The following is a 19118-nucleotide window of genomic DNA, read 5'->3' on the forward strand; positions in this document are numbered from 1 at the left end:
AAAAATCTTTAAAGTTGAAGCATGCCTCTTTCTGGATCTGTTTTCGGGCTGCGGCTATGTACCAAATTGAAAAACAACTAAGAGGAAGAGGAGAGTTACATATGCATATTTGTCAATGATAAAAAACAGGCAACAAAAATGGAAGTACCATACTGCAGTGTTATTAATACTAGATAACAATAATTTTGGATTAAATGGAAAAAATTGATCTCAATGTGGAAAAATTCAAGTTCTTCCTCTTTGACCTTAAAAATAGCAAGGTTCTGTTGAATGGAGAAAAGCTAAAAACAGGGAAAAATCAGACATTCCAAGAATAAAATGAAATATATAATTGTGCTGGTGTAACCCAGAAGGTCACACAGTAGTCATTGAAAGGAAAGGGTAACTAATATTTTGGCCATAAGCCCTTTGTCAGAAACAAAAAAAACCATGCAAATTCTGAATAAAAAGATGGTGAGATGAGGGAGGAAGGGGAAGAACACAGACTAACAGGCAAGAGATAAAGGTGGATACAGGTGGGAGGGTAGAAGAGCAAAAAGCTGAGGTAATGGGGAAGAGGGCGAAGAAGGTTAGTTCTTTGAATGGGGAGGGAAGGAAGGTAAGGGGATGGGGAAATTGAGAGGACAGAAGGGTAGGGAAAGAGATAGACAGGGAAGGGAGTTAATATAAATTGGAAAAGTCAATGTTAATGTTGTCTAGTTGAAGACAGACAAGACAGAATACAAGGTGTTGTTTCTCCAATTTGTGGGAAACCTCAAACGGTAGCACTTGAGGCCATGGACAGATACCAGTGTGGCAATGGTACGTGGAATTAAAATGGTGGGCTATTGTAAGGACCTTTCTGTTTCCAAGACAGAACACAAAGTGCTGTTCCTCCAATTTACATGGCCTCAATCTGGAAGTACATTAGGCCATGGACAGATATGTCAGTGTGGCAATGGAAAGTAGAAATGAAGTGTCTGGCCACTGGTCAATCTTTGCTGTTGAGGTGGGCAGAGCAGAGGTGCTGAAAGAAGCGACCCCTCAGTCTGCATTGTCTTTTGAATGTAGTGCCAGTTGCACTGAAAGCACCAGATGGAGTAAATAACTCCTACAGATTCAAAGGTGAAGTTGTCTTACTTGGAAGGACTCTTTTGGGTTCCTGAATGGTGGTGAGGGGGAGATGTGCAAGTGTAACATTTTAACCAGTCACAGGGATGTGTTTGGAGGGAGCCATTAGTGGGAAGGGACAAGAAGATAAATGAGCAGCAAAAAGAGTGATTGCTCAGGAAAATGGAAAGGAGAGGGGAAGCCATGTCTGGAGGTGAGATCCCATAGAGGGGTGAGGACAGGAACTTTTTTTGCTGTTATGTTGGAGTGGGGAAGAGGGGCACAAAATGGTCTGAGGTCAAATGTGTAGTAAATGAAGAAGATGCAGGTGAGAACTGCATGAATAGCAGTAGAGGGGAGCCATGTTTATTGAAGTAGTGCAGCTCAGATATTTTGGAATCTAAAGCTTAATCTTGGGAGAAGATATGGCTGAGATGGAAGACTGAAAGGAATAGCATCCCTGCAGAAGACTGGTGAAAAGAAGTGTAACCAAAGTTACTGTGGGAGTCAGTAGGTTTATAAAAGATTTCAGTAGCTCGCCTGTCTCCTAAAATGGAGACAGAAAGATCGAGAATTAGGAGTAAGAGACTGGATATAGGTCAAGTAAATTTAGAAGCATACAAAGGATAGGCATTTGGAACTCTCTTCTCTAAATAGTAATTATTCAATTATGAATTTACAATTTTTATTTTTTTTATTCATGCAAATATTTAAAAGGATTTGGACCAAGTCAATTTAAAGCATTTTTTTTAAACAGTTAAAGATGTAAAATGACCTACTCCTGATTCAGTGGGAATAACTTATTTTTAACTTTTTAATAAATAGAGGTGAATTATAATCATTATGTTTTATTGTTGAAAAAAATTACAAATCCAGTCACTTTTTAACATTACAATTTGTAATGCTTTTATTTTGTATTTAATATTAAAAAATATGTAACTATCTTCTTGTATTTTCCCCTGTCCATAAATTGCTTGAAGATAACTGATTCCTCTTAAATTGTTCTCTACTATTTTGCTGTTACCTGGAATTTAAGAGTAATATCTTTTTTCCCCACACAAGAACAATAAACAGTTTCCCCTCTGTCTTCATCAATTATAGTTTGGTTCAGAAAATACAACTTCTTGAAGTGTTCATATTCAATGTAATAGCCGATCTCCAAAATAAAAATACTTATTATGCTGCTATGTACACTAGTAGAAAGGTTTTACATTTACCCATTTAGCACATTTGGCTTGGTCTATTTTGAATCCTCCACTGCCTTAATAATTGCACAGATTTTAGATCTATCTGTAAATTCTCACTTTTAATAAAAGGTGAGAACTCGAGCAGACAAAACAACAACCTGGGGGCATCATTAACTTCAAAGCTATCCATCACTGTTAACTATGAGAGATTGTTTCTCAATTTGATAACCAGTATCTATCAAAGAAGAAGGTCATTGAATGGCAAAGACTATGAAAATATCGTGTTATTAATTGGTGAGAGCATATAGATCTTTAAAATACAAAAGCCAAAAGGTTAAAGAAATAGAAATACAATATATCAATAGGAAAAAGATGAATGAATAAGAGAAATGACTGAAGATTCATGTGGCAGAGGGAGATGGATTGATTGGAAAAATGTGCGCAAACTTGACATTTCTGAAATGCAGATGTATTGCAGTGACAGCAGAAAGTCAAAGCAATAGATTGAGACAAATTGCAGGGTCAGAGAATTCACTCAGTACTTAAACATTCTTTCTTCAGAGACATGACACACAAGGCTGAAAACAATATTGGAGCAAGATAAACTATGATTGAAGACAAGATTTTGCTTTGCCTAAAATTACATTTCCAGTTGGTAATGTGTCCATATTATTGAATTATTGATAAACTATTACATTAAAAAAATTAATAACAAACAAATCTACTGTTTTATTCAAAAGGAAGTATCTCTAATTTGTTTTTTTTTAAAGTGGTGCCTACCAGCCAGAAAGCAGCACTTCATGCAAACTGTGAAGACATGTAGCAACATTTTGCCACCACCCCTCTCAATCATTTTTTTGTGTCTGTTGTTCACCCACTACCTAGTTTTACTGAATCATGGTTTCCAAAGGCAATCTCAGCCACAAGCTGCATGCAGCATGGATGTGACCATCAGCTGAAGGACTTAATTTATCTTTCATTGTGATAGATTGCACTGTTACAATGGTATCATTTAATTGGAAATGGAAAGTGTCCATTATGTTTTAAGAACTCATCCATGATTGTTTTGTTTTTCATCAATGTATCTTTTCTTTTCTGGGGCTCTTATGCTGAGTATGGCCTTAGAGGTGTACTATACAGCAATTCACTGTGAATTTAAAGTAAACATCAGATTACAAAATTCATAGATAAGACTGATCTTATTATCAAACATTATCCTAATTGCCAAAAATCGACCATAGAATACAAATCCCTTTATTTGATACAAGCTAATTCAGTGTCATCCTTGTTCCCAAGATTCAGCTACTTATTTACTGGTATCAAAAGCTCTGTATTTTAAAAACTGAAGTGTACCGACAGGTTGTTTAATGCAAAGCAGAAACAACAACAACAAAAAAACCACACATTCTGTAAATTTTCTGAAGAAAAGTGCCGTTTGTTGAAAGCCATTGGACATTTTGCTTGTTTCACTGGGAATCTATAGAGATGCAAGTTCTTAATAGAGGATTTGGGCGGGTCACAACTTACAGTTGAAATATTGTTCGGATTGTTATTTTTATCCACAACATGGCTCAATTTTAAAAAAATGATGAAAGGAGCCCTATAGACTGCGTATCTTGTTTTTGTGATCCAATGAACATTTACTTACAATGGAATCTTTCATCATGGCTTTCACTGTGAAACCTTCAGTTACTCTATGGTCCTTCTTAGGTTTTTGATACATTGCCGCCAGAGATTTCTGGTTGCTTTCTTTCAGTGCGTAGGCAGTAGGCATTTTATCTCTTGCGAGGACAAAGTAAAAGGAAAACACCTGTTCCCAAACTAATTCGGCTGCTCCTACTTTTCACTCGTGACAGTCCAATGCAGCCTGCCCTGACAAGTCTTCGCAAAGGCCGCCTCCGTTGCTAAGAGATATTGCTGAACACAAATGTCATTTCCGGTACGTCACTGCCCGCAATGACCTTGTCCCTGGAGCGTGACGAGCGCAAGTTGGAATCCAGGCGCTGCCAACGAACAAAATTCATCCCAATGGTTGCAGAAAGAGACTAGTCCCGTCATTGTTTCTTCAAACAGATATTTCTCTGTTCCTTCCTTTTATCTTCTTCCCCCACCCCGCAGTATCTGTGACATGTTCGTTTACCAGGGTCACAGATGCTAGACTCTAAGGTCAAACACAACCCGCTGGAGGAACTCAACTTGTCAAGCAGCGCAGGTGGAAGAAGAGAATGGTCAACGTTTGGAGACGAAGCCCTTCATCGAGACCGAATCGGCGGTTTCGGCTTGACCCACCGAGTTCCTCCTGCAGATTGTGTTTATCCCTGCCTCTTCTCATCCAGGCCCCCCCCCGCGCATTCCCCACCGCCCTGCTGAGCCTCCCCACCCGCGCGCCCGTCACCGGTCCGTCACGCGCTCGACACCCAGGTTGTTGACAAACAGCACCGAGCGGCCGGACGCAGGCGCGGGCCGAAAGGGTTGCATTGAAATGATGCCCACTTGATTCGAGGTCAAATCCGTCTCCGCTTGAGAGACCGAAGTCACCCCTCCAGTCCTCACAAGTGAAGTTTTGAAAGCAATGATAGGTAGGTTATGGATATGAAATACCTTTGCTTGTTTTGAAAATACTCTTGAACCACTGTACACGGGGCCTAGAAGGTCCAAAAGCACCAGCATGTAGAATTTTGGAAAAACAGTTAAGCTTTTTATTAAGTAATAACTTCCATGTAATTTAAAGGTTATAAGAATCTTTCAAGTTGTGAGAAGTATTTGTTAGATCGTAAGAATAAAAAATCTAGTTCTCCCCGGCGGGGAATTGAACCCCGGTCTCCCGCGTGACAGGCGGGGATACTAACCACTATACTACCGAGGACTTCACACTCAAAGCGGCCGATAGTCTCTTCCAAGAATAATTGGAATGTATGCAAATGAATTTTAAATACATTTAAGACATTTTGCTTGTCCAAAGGTGATTATTAGACGTAATGTGCATTGGTTTTTAAAGCATTACCACACTGTGAATGCAGAGTGCAATATATATATATTTTTTTTTCTTAAAGCACTTGAAACATTAATGTTTTACCACACTGTGAATCCAGAGTAGAATATATATTTATATATTTTTCTCAAAGCACTTGAATATATATATTTTCTTAATATAAATATATATGTTAATAAAAAAAATTAAAAAAAAAACCAAAGCCAATGTTGCCACAAAGAAACTTTAGTTTCCTCACAGTTTCCGAAGTACTTCATACGATCCAGATGCTTTCCTTGGATTTATTTTCCTGAAGGCAACCAGCAGGTCATCCTCTGATACTGACAGTAGAGGATCATCAGGGGACATGGGGGTGTGCTGTGACTCTTCCTGGTTCTGGTGGTCAAAGCATTGAGTTCATCTGGGAGTGAAGCTTTGTTTCCCACTGCTGCAGATTTGGTTTTGTAGCTGGTTATCTCATTTAGGCCATTTGGGTATCCTTCATTGGTTCCATTTTCATCCCGAATCTCCACTTCCCCCAAGAGAGGTCTTTTGACCAGTCATACCTGTTCCTTGTGTAATGTTCTGGATTTCTGGACTTAAAATGCCTGTGATCTGGATTTCATTATTCCTCCAGTCTGGTTGGGGAAAACCCTGAACAATTGGTGGGGACACACTCATCAATTGCTGTTTAGATAAAAGTTGTAACAACCCGAGTGTAATCCTTTAGATCCTCTGTTGAGTTCTTGAATACCACCCAATCCACTGATTTGAGGCAGTCCTTTAACTGTTATTCAGCCTCTTGCACCCACCTTCTGGTTATTCTGATCTCTGGAGCTGCTTTTTTTTGTCTTTATGCAGGCAAGAGCACAACAAGGTGATCCAATTTGCCAAAATGTGGTCTTAGGAAAGAAGGGTAGGCCTTTCTTATCTTGTTGTAGTAGTGATCAATAGTGCTGGGACATCCAGTACACCAGGTAGCATGCTGGTGGTAATTGAGCAGGGCTTTTTGAGAAAGGCCTGGTTAAAATAACTGACTATGATTTGTGTGTTGGGATGGGCTGTCTCTTGTTTAGACCCCATCATGCAACTCCACGAGTATCTAGTTGTAATAGGCATTGAGTGGGATATTTTCCTAATACAAAATAAAAACAGAAAACTTTGGAAATTCTCAGCTGATCACATCTTTGTCAAGAGAAACCTTTCATCATTTTTCAACCTGAAATGTTAACCCTTTTCTTTTCCGACATACGCAGCCTTGCCTGCTAATTATTAACAGCATTGTCTGTTTTATTTTTCAATTGTCGTCTTTCTGTATATCTAGTGTTACCAGCTGCCATTTTGGCTTAGAAATTGGCTTGCCAAATCTGGTCCAAGATTTGTGACCCCATTTAAATCTTTGAAAAGAACTGAGTGTTGTAAAAGCAGCAGGTAGATTTTATTTCATTCTATTAGTTTACTTGTGTTCAATTGTTTTAGATTTTCACAGTTTTAATTTTAAAATTAAAAAATACTATTTCGCATGTCTTTTTGAATTTCAGTGAAAGTATTGACAGCTGATGAGCCAAGAATTAGAGTTATGTCAGCTGCTTAAGCCAGTCTGTGAATGTTGTGGAGTGGGGAGATCTTTATATGGTGTGGGCCATATCTATGTGTCTATAGCTGGCTTCCAGTGAGAATTTTGTGCCCTGTACCATGTTGAAGAGAACAACAAGTTCCAAGGGAACTTGAGATAAAGATAAGATGAGCCCCAATTTACAACTGGCAAGAAGAACTGGAAACTCTCCAGAATTACTAGGTTTTTTGGTGATTTGGTATCACTTGCAGCTGAGTCTGAGAAATTTGTTTGCAGTAGACATTAGTCCACAGTGAAGATGTAATGAGAGAAGATCAATGAGAAGCACTGAAGGCATGTTTGTACACAAATCAAATTTCTTAAATCCCATCAGATCTATCACTTTTCTCAATGAAAAATTCAGCAATACCCTGTAGAAGCAGAAATGCAAACAAAGCCAGAAAATGGTGAAGGCACTCAGTGGGGAAGCTGAGTCTGTAAGAGAAAGGGAGGTAACAATTGAAGTCGAAGATCCTTCATCAGAAGTATCCCATCAGATCTATCACTTTTCTCAATGAAAAATTCAGCAATACCCTGTAGAAGCTGAAATGCAAACAATGCCAGAAAATGGTGAAAGCACTCAGTGGGGAGGCTGAGTCTGTAAGATAAAGGGAGGTAACAATTGAAGTCGAAGACCCTTCATCAGAAGAGTGATGTATTGCCATAGTGGATACAATAAGTCTCTCTGACCGGAACATACATAAAACATGCAAATGCAGCATAAAATGTGTACAATAGTACAATTAGACTGCCCCAGTTATACACAGTTCTGATGAACAAGTATTTGAGCAGTTTGAACATGATTAGAGCTTTTACAATACAATAAAGAATCTGTTCAATTTTCATTGATCCCACTGCAGAATGAACATCCCTGATGCTGGGTATGTTTACCTGAGCGAAGATGGTTAGATTTGAAATTCATAAAATTGCTGATGCTGAAAATGTGAAATATAACCAGAAAATTCTGGAACTTCTCAGCTATTCTAGCAGCACAAGTGGAGAGAGAAACTGAAGGAACATTTTCTTCTTCCACAGATTCTTTTCTGTCTGATCTGCTGAGGTTTTATTAAAATCTCACGACCACAAGGTCTGCACCAAAGATGGTGGGTTCTATGATCGGCAGTAGCCACAAGGAGTTACAGACTCCAGGGAAGTAGAGGATTGGTGCAGGGCACCAGAAAACAGAGAGACCACCCCCGTCTGTTGGTGACCATGGCAGCGGACCAGCGAAGAGTTCCAAGGCTGAAAGATCCACACAGGCGGTAGGCTGTTGGTGACTCGAGGTGAGGAACATGCACAGACTGTGGGCTGTTGAAGACTATGATCAAGGGACTTGCACCAGGCTGAGGACAGCTGGAGACTGGCTTGAAACTAGCTGAATGGGTACCAGGTATCGGAACTGGCATGTGAGAGGACGCTGAAGGGTCCTAATTGTATCTGAGATTCAGATCTGGATCTCAGGTTACTAATGGTTTGGACTGGACTCTATGTGGCTGTGGAGGCTGCAGGAACGCTGGAGGAAAATCCATGGACACTCTTGACTCTGGGGGAGCTCTCTTTTGCTTCTCTTTCTCTGGAAGTAATGCTTTAGGCAATTGCTACCATTGGCGAATCTGTCTGGCTTGCACCAAAAGGCAATTTCATATAAGACACTTTTTATTACATGACAATAAATTGAATCTTGAGTGTTTCCAGTATTTTCTTTTTTTTTGTTGTGATTTGCAGGATTTTGCAGAGGCAGTATTGGTGGTGCTTTGTAGAATTTTGTGGTATCTACTGTAAATTACACTTGTCTCTCAAGGGACGAGTGAATCATTGCTGCTCAATTGACCATAAATCTTGTCCTGTAGTCTTGGTCTTTCTTCAAACATCCATTCTTGATTGGTGTAATTTTATTGATGCTTGCCTTTACTGAGTGGTGGCCCTTGAGATATGGGAAGCGATGGACCTTGATCAGTGTCTTGACATCATCCTGATTTCCAAGATCAAGTCTTGTGCAGCAAGGGCTGGTTGGTGAAGAACTTTGGGTCTTCCAGAGACTGAGTTTAAAGGTCATCCTCTCGTGCTGTTCAAAGGAGTAAATTATATTTTGTAGTTTAGATTCTGAGTGTGCATATGCACAAGTCTATGATTTGATAAATGGTGTGATATTGGTTCTGGAATAAAATAAATTAAGGTTAAACTGTTTTATTATTGACTTGTGGTTTACTCTACTTAATTAGGGGCTTGTTGGAAATGAAATGAAGAATTTCAGGAAAGAAAACCTGAAATTAGGATTAATTTGATGACATTACTTTGCTTGACCCCAGTCTGCAATGGAATTGGATCTGATCGATCAATGGCTGAGGATCACAGTTTGCATGTCATCATCGAGTGGATAGAAGATAACGATTTGGGATTGTCACATTTGACAGGATTCTCCATAATTCATGGCAAATGGATTTTTAGGCATTACTGAGGTCCTGTACAGTGTCTAAATGCTGCTTCTTGCACTTTTTTGGGGTTTCTTATGTTGTGGAAATCATGTCTTGTGTGTATCATGGTGGATGTCATTTGCATTTTGACTCCAAGAATTCAACTCCTGTCACTCACCGTATAACCATCCATATAAATCAGTTCAGATGCTATGGCACTCCTTCGCAAACTCACATTTACCACCACTACCTCCAGGATGGTTGCTTATGCACTCTGTTACATAGTACTGAGATAACAACCTCTCAATGTCAATAAGAGAAAGGAGATGATCATTAACTTCAAATCAACACCCTTGTCCACATTAATGGTCTTGGAGTTGAAAGAGTAGATAGCTTCAAGTTCTTAGGAATAAATGTTTCCAATGACCTGACCACGGACAACGACATTCACAGGACAATCAAGAAAGCATGTCTCAACTTTCTGAGAAGATTAAGGAAGAACAGTATGTCCACCCATCCCTCAACAACTTTCATGGGTGCACAATTGAAACTATACATCCTGGATGCATCTCAGAGTAGCAGGAGAGCTGCTGCTACTCAAGATCAGAAGAAACTACAGAATGAGAATTTAGTTAGTGCAGCTCAACACCTCATCTCCCACTGCGGAGGGAAAACAGCCAACGTTGTGAAAGATCAATTAGATCTTGAACACACACTTTTTTTTCTCCTCATTGGGGTGGAGGTTTAAGAGTGTTAAAACATGCAACAACAGGAAATATAATTTCTTTCATGCAGCCATCTGGTTTCTGAACGAACCACATAACGGTGCTCTCATTGTAATCCTATATTGTAAATTTTGCTCTAACTATGTCTTTATGTAATGCTAGAAATAATCTGTCTGTTCATAGAAGAAAACTTCTCACTTATCTTAGGTATCTTGTGACAAATAAGTTTAAACTTATCACTATACCCTCATATGTACACCTTGCAGCTACTTTGGAGTACTAGCTATTCATTTGTTGTAGGCACACCTCACATTCTTTAAAGGCAACTGTGGCACACTGTCAGCACTAAATGCAAAGGTTAGAGGGTTTGTAACTATTCATTGTGGGATGGAGGGCATATTTATGTCCTAGGCTCAATGTCAGGTGTCGATCCACCTCAAGGTCCTTGATTGGCAGAGACCTTTGAAGATAATTGCTTTCTATCATTTTCTCTCTATTTCTTCAACCAACAGTATCCTCTGCATTGTTCAATGAAGTTGGTATAGCAATGTAGCTTTTTACTTGGCCATTCAACCCTTGTACCTCATATCTTTTCATATAGATAAGATCTTCTACATGGCTAGGCATGAGTATGAAGAAAACATCCATCATTCATTTCATCAAACAGATATTGGTGCTTATGTACTGTAAAGGATTATTTCAGGAGATCTGCATGAGGTGAGTCACTAAGTCTGGATATTCTGCACCCAGGTCAGCTTTCAGGGTAGATCAGGTGCCATCCAATTCTACTGAGGGCATGATCTTTCCATGCTTTCTGATAGTGGATGGTCAAGCACAATGAGATGTATCATCACTGACAGGCATGCTTGAAAGACTGCATGAAACATCCATCTTTTACTTTGCACTGGGATTTGTGTGCTACTTGCAGACACAGAAAAGATGGCCAGAACCACTTCAGTTTAAAGTTCAAGTTTATTTGTCATTCGATTGTACCAGTTTGACTTCTTTAGTTCATGGTGCAGAACTGTGCAAAACTGTTGTACAGACATACCACACATACAGACAAATTATACATATACATAGTGCAAACAGAGGAACTACTGACATGGCCTTTGCCCTCAGACAGCTCCAAGAAAAGTGCAGAGAACAAAACAAAGGACTCTACATCACCTTTGTTGACCTCACCAAAGCCTTCGACACCATGAGTAGGAAAGGGCTTTGGCAAATACTAGAGCGCCTCAGATGCCCCTCAAAGTTCGTCAACATGGTTATCTAACTGCACGAAAACAACAAAGTCGGGTCAGACACAGCAATGAGCTCTCTGAACCCTTCTCCATTAACAATGGCATGAAGCCATGGTTCTCGCACCAACCCTCTTTTCAATCTTCTTCAGCATGATGCTGAAACAAGCCATGAAAGACCTCAAAAATGAAGATGCTGTTTACATCCGGTACCGCACGGATGGCAGTCTCTTCAATCTGAGGTGCCTGCAAGCTCACACCAAGACACAAGAGCAACTTGTCCGTGAACTACTCTTTGCAGATGATGCTGCTTTAGTTGCCCATTCAGAGCCAGCTCTTCAGCGCTTTATGTCCTGTTTTGTGGAAACTGCCAAAATGTTTGGCCTGGAAGTCAGCCTGAAGAAAACTGAGGTCCTCCATCAGCCAGCTCCCCACCATGACTACCAGCCCCCCCACATCTCCATCGGGCACACAGAACTCAAAACGGTCAACCAGTTTACCAATCTCTGCTGCACCATTTCATCGGATCGAAGGATCGACAACGAGATAGACAACAGACTCACCAAGGCAAATAGCGCCTTTGGAAGACTACACAAAAGAATTTGGAAAAACTACCAACTGAAAAACCTCACAAAGATTAGCGTATACAGAGACGTTGTCATACCCACACTCCTGTTCGGCTCCGAATCATGGGTCCTCTACCGGCATCACCTACGGCTCCTAGAACGCTTCCACCAGCGTTGTCTCCGCTCCATCCTTCATCTCCAACATCGAAGTACTCGAGATGGCAGAGGCTGACAGCATCGAATCCACGCTGCTGAAGATCAAACTGCGCTGGGTAGGTCACGTCTTCAGAATGGAGGACCATCGCCTTACCAAGATCGTGTTATATGGCGAGCTCTCCACTGGCCACCGTGACAGAGGTGCACCAAAGAAGAGGTACAAGGACTGCCTAAAGAAATCTCTTGGTGCCTGCCACATTGACCACCGCCAGTGGGCTGATATCGCCTCAAACCGTGCATCTTGGCGCCTCACAGTTCGGTGGGCAGCAACCTCCTTTGAAGCCCACCTCACTGACAAAAGACAAAGAGGAAAAACCCAACACCCAACCCCAACCAACCAATTATCCCTTGCAACCACTGCAACCGTGTCTGCCTGTCCCGCATCGGACTTGTCAGCCACAAACGAGCCTGCAACTGACGTGGACATTACCCCTCCATAAATCTTCGTCCGCGAAGCCAAGCCAAAGAAAGAAGAAAAGATGCCCGGGGACATCCAACTACTCCTGGCAGATGAGGACTTCACAGATCCACACCGAGTCGCAGCCCGAGCGGACATTCTCTGATGCACCAAGAGGGAGAATGAAGCAGCCCTCAGGTTGCGCGACCAAGAGCTAGCCGGCTGCAACACTCACCCAAGCACAAGCCGGAAGAGCACCAATCCACCTGGTGCTTTTACCATCAGCGCTGGGGAACGCAAGTTTATAAGTGCTGACAACTGTGTGACTACCAGGGGAAACAACCCGTCCAGCCACCATTGATGGTGGTGACTGCTGGCCACATGGATAGCCTCCTTCATGTTACCGACAAGTCCACCGCCCAATGTTTCCTGGTGGACACAGGAGTGGAGCTGAGCGTCCTGCCCTCAAGACATGCACCCGATCTCGTGGTTCCACCGTGCATGGTTCTGCCATCAAGACCTTCGGTAACCGCAGGGTGCAGATCTAGATCAGGAAAGAGAAATTCCACTGGAAGTTCGTGTTAGCCTCAGTGGGTACTGCATTGTTAAGGGCCGACTTCCTGAGGGCACATGGACTGTTAGATGACATGAAGTGCAAGAGGCTGGTCAATGCTCGCACCTTCCATTTGGTGTGCCTGGACGCCACTAATGCCTGCAGCCCCAAGATCGTCGCCATTGCCACTTCCAGGGATGAGTATTCGAACATACTCCATGAGTTCCCCCGCCATCCTACAACTACGATTCAGTGCCACCTTACCCCAGCACAGGGCATACCCACCATATCTCCATGCAAGGCCCCCCGCTGCACACCAAGCCCAGACGACTCCTGCCTGAGAAGCTGCAGCTGGCAAAGGAGGAGTTTTTCCGGCTGCAGGAGTTGAGGATCGTCTGTCGCGGGAACAGTGCCTGGGCATCCCTGCTCCACGTGGTCCCCAAATCCTCCATGGGCTGGAGACACTGTGGTGATTACCGGCGTTTGAATGACGCGACCACACCAGACAGATACCCGGTTCCACACATTCAAGACTTGTCGGCCAATCTCCATGATGCACAAGTCTCCAAGGTCGATCTAGTGCAGGGGTATCATCAGATCCCGGTCCACCCCAAGGACATCGGAAAAATGGCGATCATCACCCCCTTTGGCCTCTTTGAATTCCTATGTATGCCTTTTGGCCTCAAGAACGCAGCCCAGACTTTTCAGCGCCTCATGGACGCAGTGGGTAGGGACTTGGATTTTGTATTTATCTGCCTGGACGATATCCTTATCGCCAGCTGCAACCACGAAGAGCACAAGGCCCACCTCCATATCCTATTTGCCCAGCTGGCGGAGTTTGGCCTCACGGTCAACGTGGCCAATTCCCAGTTCGGCAAGCAGATGCTGCTGTTCCTGGGGCACACCATCTCGGCAGCAGGTGCTGTCTTGGCACCAGAGAAGGTCGTGGCCGTCCAGCGGTTCCCTAAGCCAACCACCCTCAAGGGCCTGCAGGAGTTCGTGGGGATGGTGAATTTTTATAATCTGTTCATCCCCAGCACCGCCCACACCATGCGACTGCTGTTCGCGTTGATTGCCACTAAGGAGAAAGTCCTGACTTTGTCGCAACAAAGAAGGCCCTTGCCAACGCAACTCTATTGGTGCACCCACACCCAGAGGCACACACGGCGCTCTTGTTCGACACCTCAGCTATGGTGGTAGGGGGCGTACTCGAGCAGTAGCACCCACTGGCCACCTCAGCAAACAGCTGCGCCTGCCGGTGCTCACTTACAGCACTTTTGACTGGGAGTTCCTGGTGCTGTACCTGGCCATCTGGCACTTTCGATACTTTCTAGAGGGCAGGCCCTTCACAGTGTTCATGTACCACAACCCCTTCACATAGGCACTCGCAATGGCCAAAGATCCGTGGTTGGCTCGCCAGCAACACCACTTCTCCTACGTGTCAGAGTTCACTACCAACATCTTGCACAGGGCAGGCAAAGATATCATGGCGGATGGGCTCTATTGTCCTGCGATCAATGCTCCTGCCCCCGGCCTTGACTACACACAGTTGGCACAGGCGCAGAAGCTGGACACAGAGACATAGGCTCTCCAGATCGCCATCTTTGGCCTTGAGCTCCAGGACATTCAGTGGCCCAACAACCCGGACACTCTGCTCTGTGACGTCTCCATTGGCTCGCTGCGCCCGGTAGTCCCACCACAGTGGAGGTCGAGGGTTTTCAGCTTAGTCCACAATCTTGCCCACCCCTCGGTGAAGACTTCAGTGTGAATGGTGGCAGAGTGGTTTTTGTGGCATGGGCTCAGTGCCAGGCCTCCAAGGTCCACTGGCATACGCAGGCCCCAATCCAGCAATTCAACCCGGTGATGCGGAGATTTCAGCACATCCACGTTGACGTCGTAGGCCCCCTGCTGGTGTCCAGAGAAGCGTTCTACCTTCTCACAATAGTTGATCGGACCACAAGATGGCCGGAGGCCATTCCCATCAAAGAGGCTTCCGCAGAGACGTGCGTCAGGAACCTAGTCAGTCATTGGATCGCTAGGTTTGGTGTCCCAGCGCACATCTCCAGTGACAGGGGTGTCCAGTTCACCTCTGCGCTCTGGGCTCAGCTGGCGAACCTCCTTGGGGTTAAACTCCAACCCACCACAGCCTACCACCTGCAAGCAAATGGTTTGGTGGAGAGGTTTCATCATCATATGAAATCCTCCCTCATGGCTCACCTCACCGGCCCAGGCTTGGCAGTCGAACTGCCCTGGGTCCTCCTCTGAATCAGAACAGCACCCAAGGAGGATCTGCAGGCATTTTCTGCAGAACTGGTCAATGGCATGCTGCTCTCGCTGCCCGGTGAGTTCTTTGTCGCAGAGCCCAATGTCATGTCTGAGCACGCAAACCTTTTGGCAGATCTCCGTAAGAAACTATCCTCACTAGCCCCCTGCCTCCCTCACATCATGGTGTCCGGCCGATACATCGTCCCAAAGAGTTGGACTCAACTGAATTCATATTTGTTCAGTGCTGTCCACATACGGCACCTTTACAATGCCCGTATGAAGGTCCATACAAGGTCCTCCAGCGGTCCGGCAGGACTTTCACTTTGGACATAGGGGGTAAAGACTAACTTTTCACCATGGACTGTTTGAAGGCGGCACACTTAGACCTATCAAGGCTGGTGCAGACGGCCATGCCCAAATGCCTGGGCTGCCCACCCAAGCGGCTGGACACTTAGCCGGTTCTGGGGGGGGGGGGGAGGTGGGTTGAGTGATGGTGCACTCTCTCATGGCGAACCGGCCCTGCGTGTAATACCACGTGACAAGGCAAACATGGGAAGATGGCGCTGTCAGGGTTTCTCCCTGCCTCAAGTCTCCTGCCCAACGTGTGCCTGGGGCAGCAATTATGATGTCACAATGCACAAGGTGACTGAGCTCATGCTGCCCTTAAAAGGGCGCGCGCTGAATTTGAATAAAAACAGTCATTAACAACTTTCAATGTGGTGGCTGAGTCTTTCTTGGCTGTGTCCGGGACTACATATTCTTAATAAATAGTAGAGTCATGGAAAGTTGTTTTGGCAGACAATCAGCATTCTGCCCATGGGAAGAAGGCTGTCCCTCAGCCTTGTAGTTTTGGCTCAGATACTCCTGTATCTCTTTCCTGACTTCATGCAGTTTGGCAGAGGTCCTAATTGATTTCGCGAGTCTTTATAAACAACAATCCTGGTAAATCCATGGATTGGGGAGGGGGGGGAGGAGTAGGTGGTGGCGGAGGGTGAGGGCAATCTCAGTGATCCCCTCTGCCACTTTTATGGTCCTGTGGATTGTTCTCCGATCTGATGCGCGACAGCAACCGTGCCACTCTATGATGCAGCTGGAGTTCCTGAATAAATAGACAGTATAGTGGCTGGTACCCTTGCCTGCCTCAGACATCTAAGGAAGTGCAGTTGGTGTTGTACCTTCGTGATAAGTGAGGAGATGTGTATGCAGATAGGATACATCTTACCAGTTAATAAGTGACATCTGTTGACAGCGCACGTGAAAACCAACCAGAGATTTGCAGCTAAAGCTCTTGACTTCTGTCGTGGAAGCTCACACTTTTTCTGCCATGGATCTAGATATCAGCGTTAAAAGGGCTTTAATGATTATTGCATTTCTGTTTGTTTCTCACATAGGATGCATTATTTAAAGGTTAAGTTTGCTCTAAAATAGATTCAAGTTTTGAAATCACAACAAAGATGCTCAATGGTAATATTTAATGCCTCATTGTAAACTGATAAATGATGTGACAGATTATGTTATCTTTTCTGTTGCATAAAGATCCAGAGCAGGCTGAAGGCCATATCGAGGTGTCCAAGAGGTAGAAAAAGGTTTGAGGTGGGAGAAAAGGTTTGTAGTGGGGGTGTGGAAATTCATGCATGTGGAAGTGGACATGAAGATGGAGCCAATGGAAGAGTTCGGCATCATAGCAGGTGTGAAACTCATTGAGGTGTGGTCAAAAGTGAGGCCTCTACTGAAAACAGTGTTCCGACTATGATAATGTGAAGGTCAGAGGGGATCAGGCAGGGGTTGTGGGGGGGGGGGGGGATTCAGTAGGGCGCAGGTGTTGGGAGAGGAGGATAGGATAAATCGGGATGTGGAGGGTAGGAAAGATCCAAGGAGTAAGGGGTGGATTGGGGAAATCAGGGAAGGGGGAGAAAGAGAAGAGCCTGAGAGAGTTTGCGATGGAGTCTTGGTCCTGTAGGCCTCCGAGGCCAGGGTGAGGATTTGCGATGGAGGCTCAGTCCTGTCAGCTGCTGGAGCCAGTATGACTTTTCATGACAGAGGTTGCAGACTTGTAGTCAGTCAGGGAAAGGGTAAAAGTTCAGGACAGATGTTTGATCCTGCAGGCTGCTGGGGTCAGGTTGGAGACCTGCGTTGGAGGCTTGATCTTTTTACACTGCTAGATCCAAGGTGGAGACCTGTGTCGAACCTCAAACAAGTGATCTACTTTGAGCTTGATTAAAGCGAGCAGTTTCCTGGAGGATACCCTCAAAATTGCCTTGAAAAAAAATGCAACATCTTCACTCTCTCCTGAAGATTCCTGGCTTGTGTCCATTTGAGATATCCAAGAAGTCTCTGGTTAGGAACTAAATACATGGAAACAAAGTGCCAACAGCTGGCATGATGTACAATAATCCAAATAAAGCTTTCAATCACCTTGTCAAACACCTACTTCCCTACATGTCTAAGTCTTGATTCCTGTGAAGAGCTCACAGGTCATTTTAGACAGACTGAACTATTGTGGAAGCAAATCACCATTTATCAAGCTTGTAAAGAATATCTGTGCATTTAATACTGTTATTTTTGATTTCATGTGAATGGATTTAGGAGATATAACTTCACCACGTTAAATTTGTGTTGTTTCACGACCAAACTTCTGTCAGATTGAGAGAGTTTATCAGTCGTTCTCAACCTTTTTCTTTCCACTCACATAGCACTTTAAGTATTCCCTACGCCATCAGTGATCTGTGATTAGTAAGGGATTGCCTAAGGTGGAATGTAGGTAGAAAGAAAAAGGTTGAAAACCACTGTTTTAATCGTACTTAATTGACTCGTTATGTGCACAGTTTCTCAAATCCAAAGGAAATGGGCCAATGACAATTTTTCTCAAATAAAATATCTCATTAACATTTGGGTCTAGAGCAATGATTCTCAACTTTCCTTTCCCACTCAAACCACCTTAAGCAATCTCTTACTAATCACAGAGCACCAATGGCATCGGGATTATTTAAAGTGATATGTGAGTGGAAAGAAAAAGGTTGAGAACCACTGGTTTAAATAAAACCTGCAATTAATACCATTAACCAGGTGGTTGGAAAACAATTAGAATAAAAAGAGAAGGAACCAGCCATGGATTGAAAACTAGTTTTTGAATTCACTTCTTGTAAAGTCCATAAATCAGATTTGAAGTCCTCAATGTTAGCCTTTACTGATTTCATTGTGAGGAAAAGAAACTGATTATTTTTCGTTCTTTGGGTAATCATTGTACGCCATATCCAGTAAATATATTGGCATCTTTGTTCAGTTTATGAACTTTTGGACTGTTGATCTTGAAAGGGAATATTCTTCATAGGATGTTTAAAATAAATTTTGGTGAGAAAACAGTTTGTATATGAATACAGGGTTGGAACAGGCTATCTGCTTTTCACAATCAAAATCAAACAAAGGATTATTTTCCATACAAGTATAAAGCAATTTAATGAAATACTACTTGGACACGTCGAGGTACTCGAGATGGCAGAGGTCGACAGCATCGAGTCCACGCTGCTGAAGATCCAGCTGCGCTGGATGGGTCACGTCTCCAGAATGGAGGACCATCGCCTTCCCAAGATTGTATTATATGGCGAGCTCTCCACTGGCCACCGTGACAGAGGTGCACCAAAGAAAAGGTACAAGGACTGCCTAAAGAAATCTCTTGGTGCCTGCCACATTGACCACCGCCAGTGGGCTGATAACGCCTCAAACCGTGCATCTTGGCGCCTCACAGTTTGGCGGGCAGCAGCCTCCTTTGAAGAAGACCGCAGAGCCCACCTCACTGACAAAAGGCAAAGGAGGAAAAACCCAACACCCAACCCCAACCAACCAATTTTCCCTTGCAACCGCTGCAATCGTGTCTGCCTG

The 19118-nt window shown here is 43.7% G+C and overlaps 1 protein-coding gene, 1 long non-coding RNA gene and 1 other non-coding gene across 5 annotated transcripts in view; 1 reads left to right on the forward strand and 2 right to left on the reverse strand.

The window, feature by feature from the left end:
• The window catches only part of LOC138760843 (parkin coregulated gene protein homolog), a 314744-nt gene extending 310186 nt beyond the window's left edge, over window positions 1–4558 (reverse strand). The window contains exon 1 of one of the 3 annotated variants that reach the window (XR_011355901.1): window positions 3925–4549. Coding sequence is in view for 2 of the 3 variants with exons in the window: in XM_069932051.1 (XP_069788152.1) it covers window positions 3925–4050 (126 nt within the window). In the remaining variant the exon portion in view is untranslated. Of the gene's footprint in view, window positions 1–3924 lie in introns of all 3 variants that reach the window. The other 2 variants (XM_069932051.1, XM_069932052.1) reach the window with 2 other exon arrangements.
• Window positions 4254–19118, forward strand: part of LOC138760845 (uncharacterized) — a 34022-nt gene continuing 19157 nt past the window's right edge. The window contains exon 1 of the long non-coding RNA XR_011355904.1: window positions 4254–4855. This is a non-coding gene — a long non-coding RNA (uncharacterized lncRNA). The remainder of the gene's footprint in view (window positions 4856–19118) is intronic.
• trnad-guc (transfer RNA aspartic acid (anticodon GUC)) lies at window positions 5071–5142 on the reverse strand. Its single transcript has one exon. It is a non-coding gene; the product is annotated as a tRNA-Asp (tRNA).

The sequence above is a fragment of the Narcine bancroftii genome, chromosome 4, assembly GCF_036971445.1.
Source record: "Narcine bancroftii isolate sNarBan1 chromosome 4, sNarBan1.hap1, whole genome shotgun sequence".
Classification (NCBI taxonomy): domain Eukaryota; kingdom Metazoa; phylum Chordata; class Chondrichthyes; order Torpediniformes; family Narcinidae; genus Narcine; species Narcine bancroftii.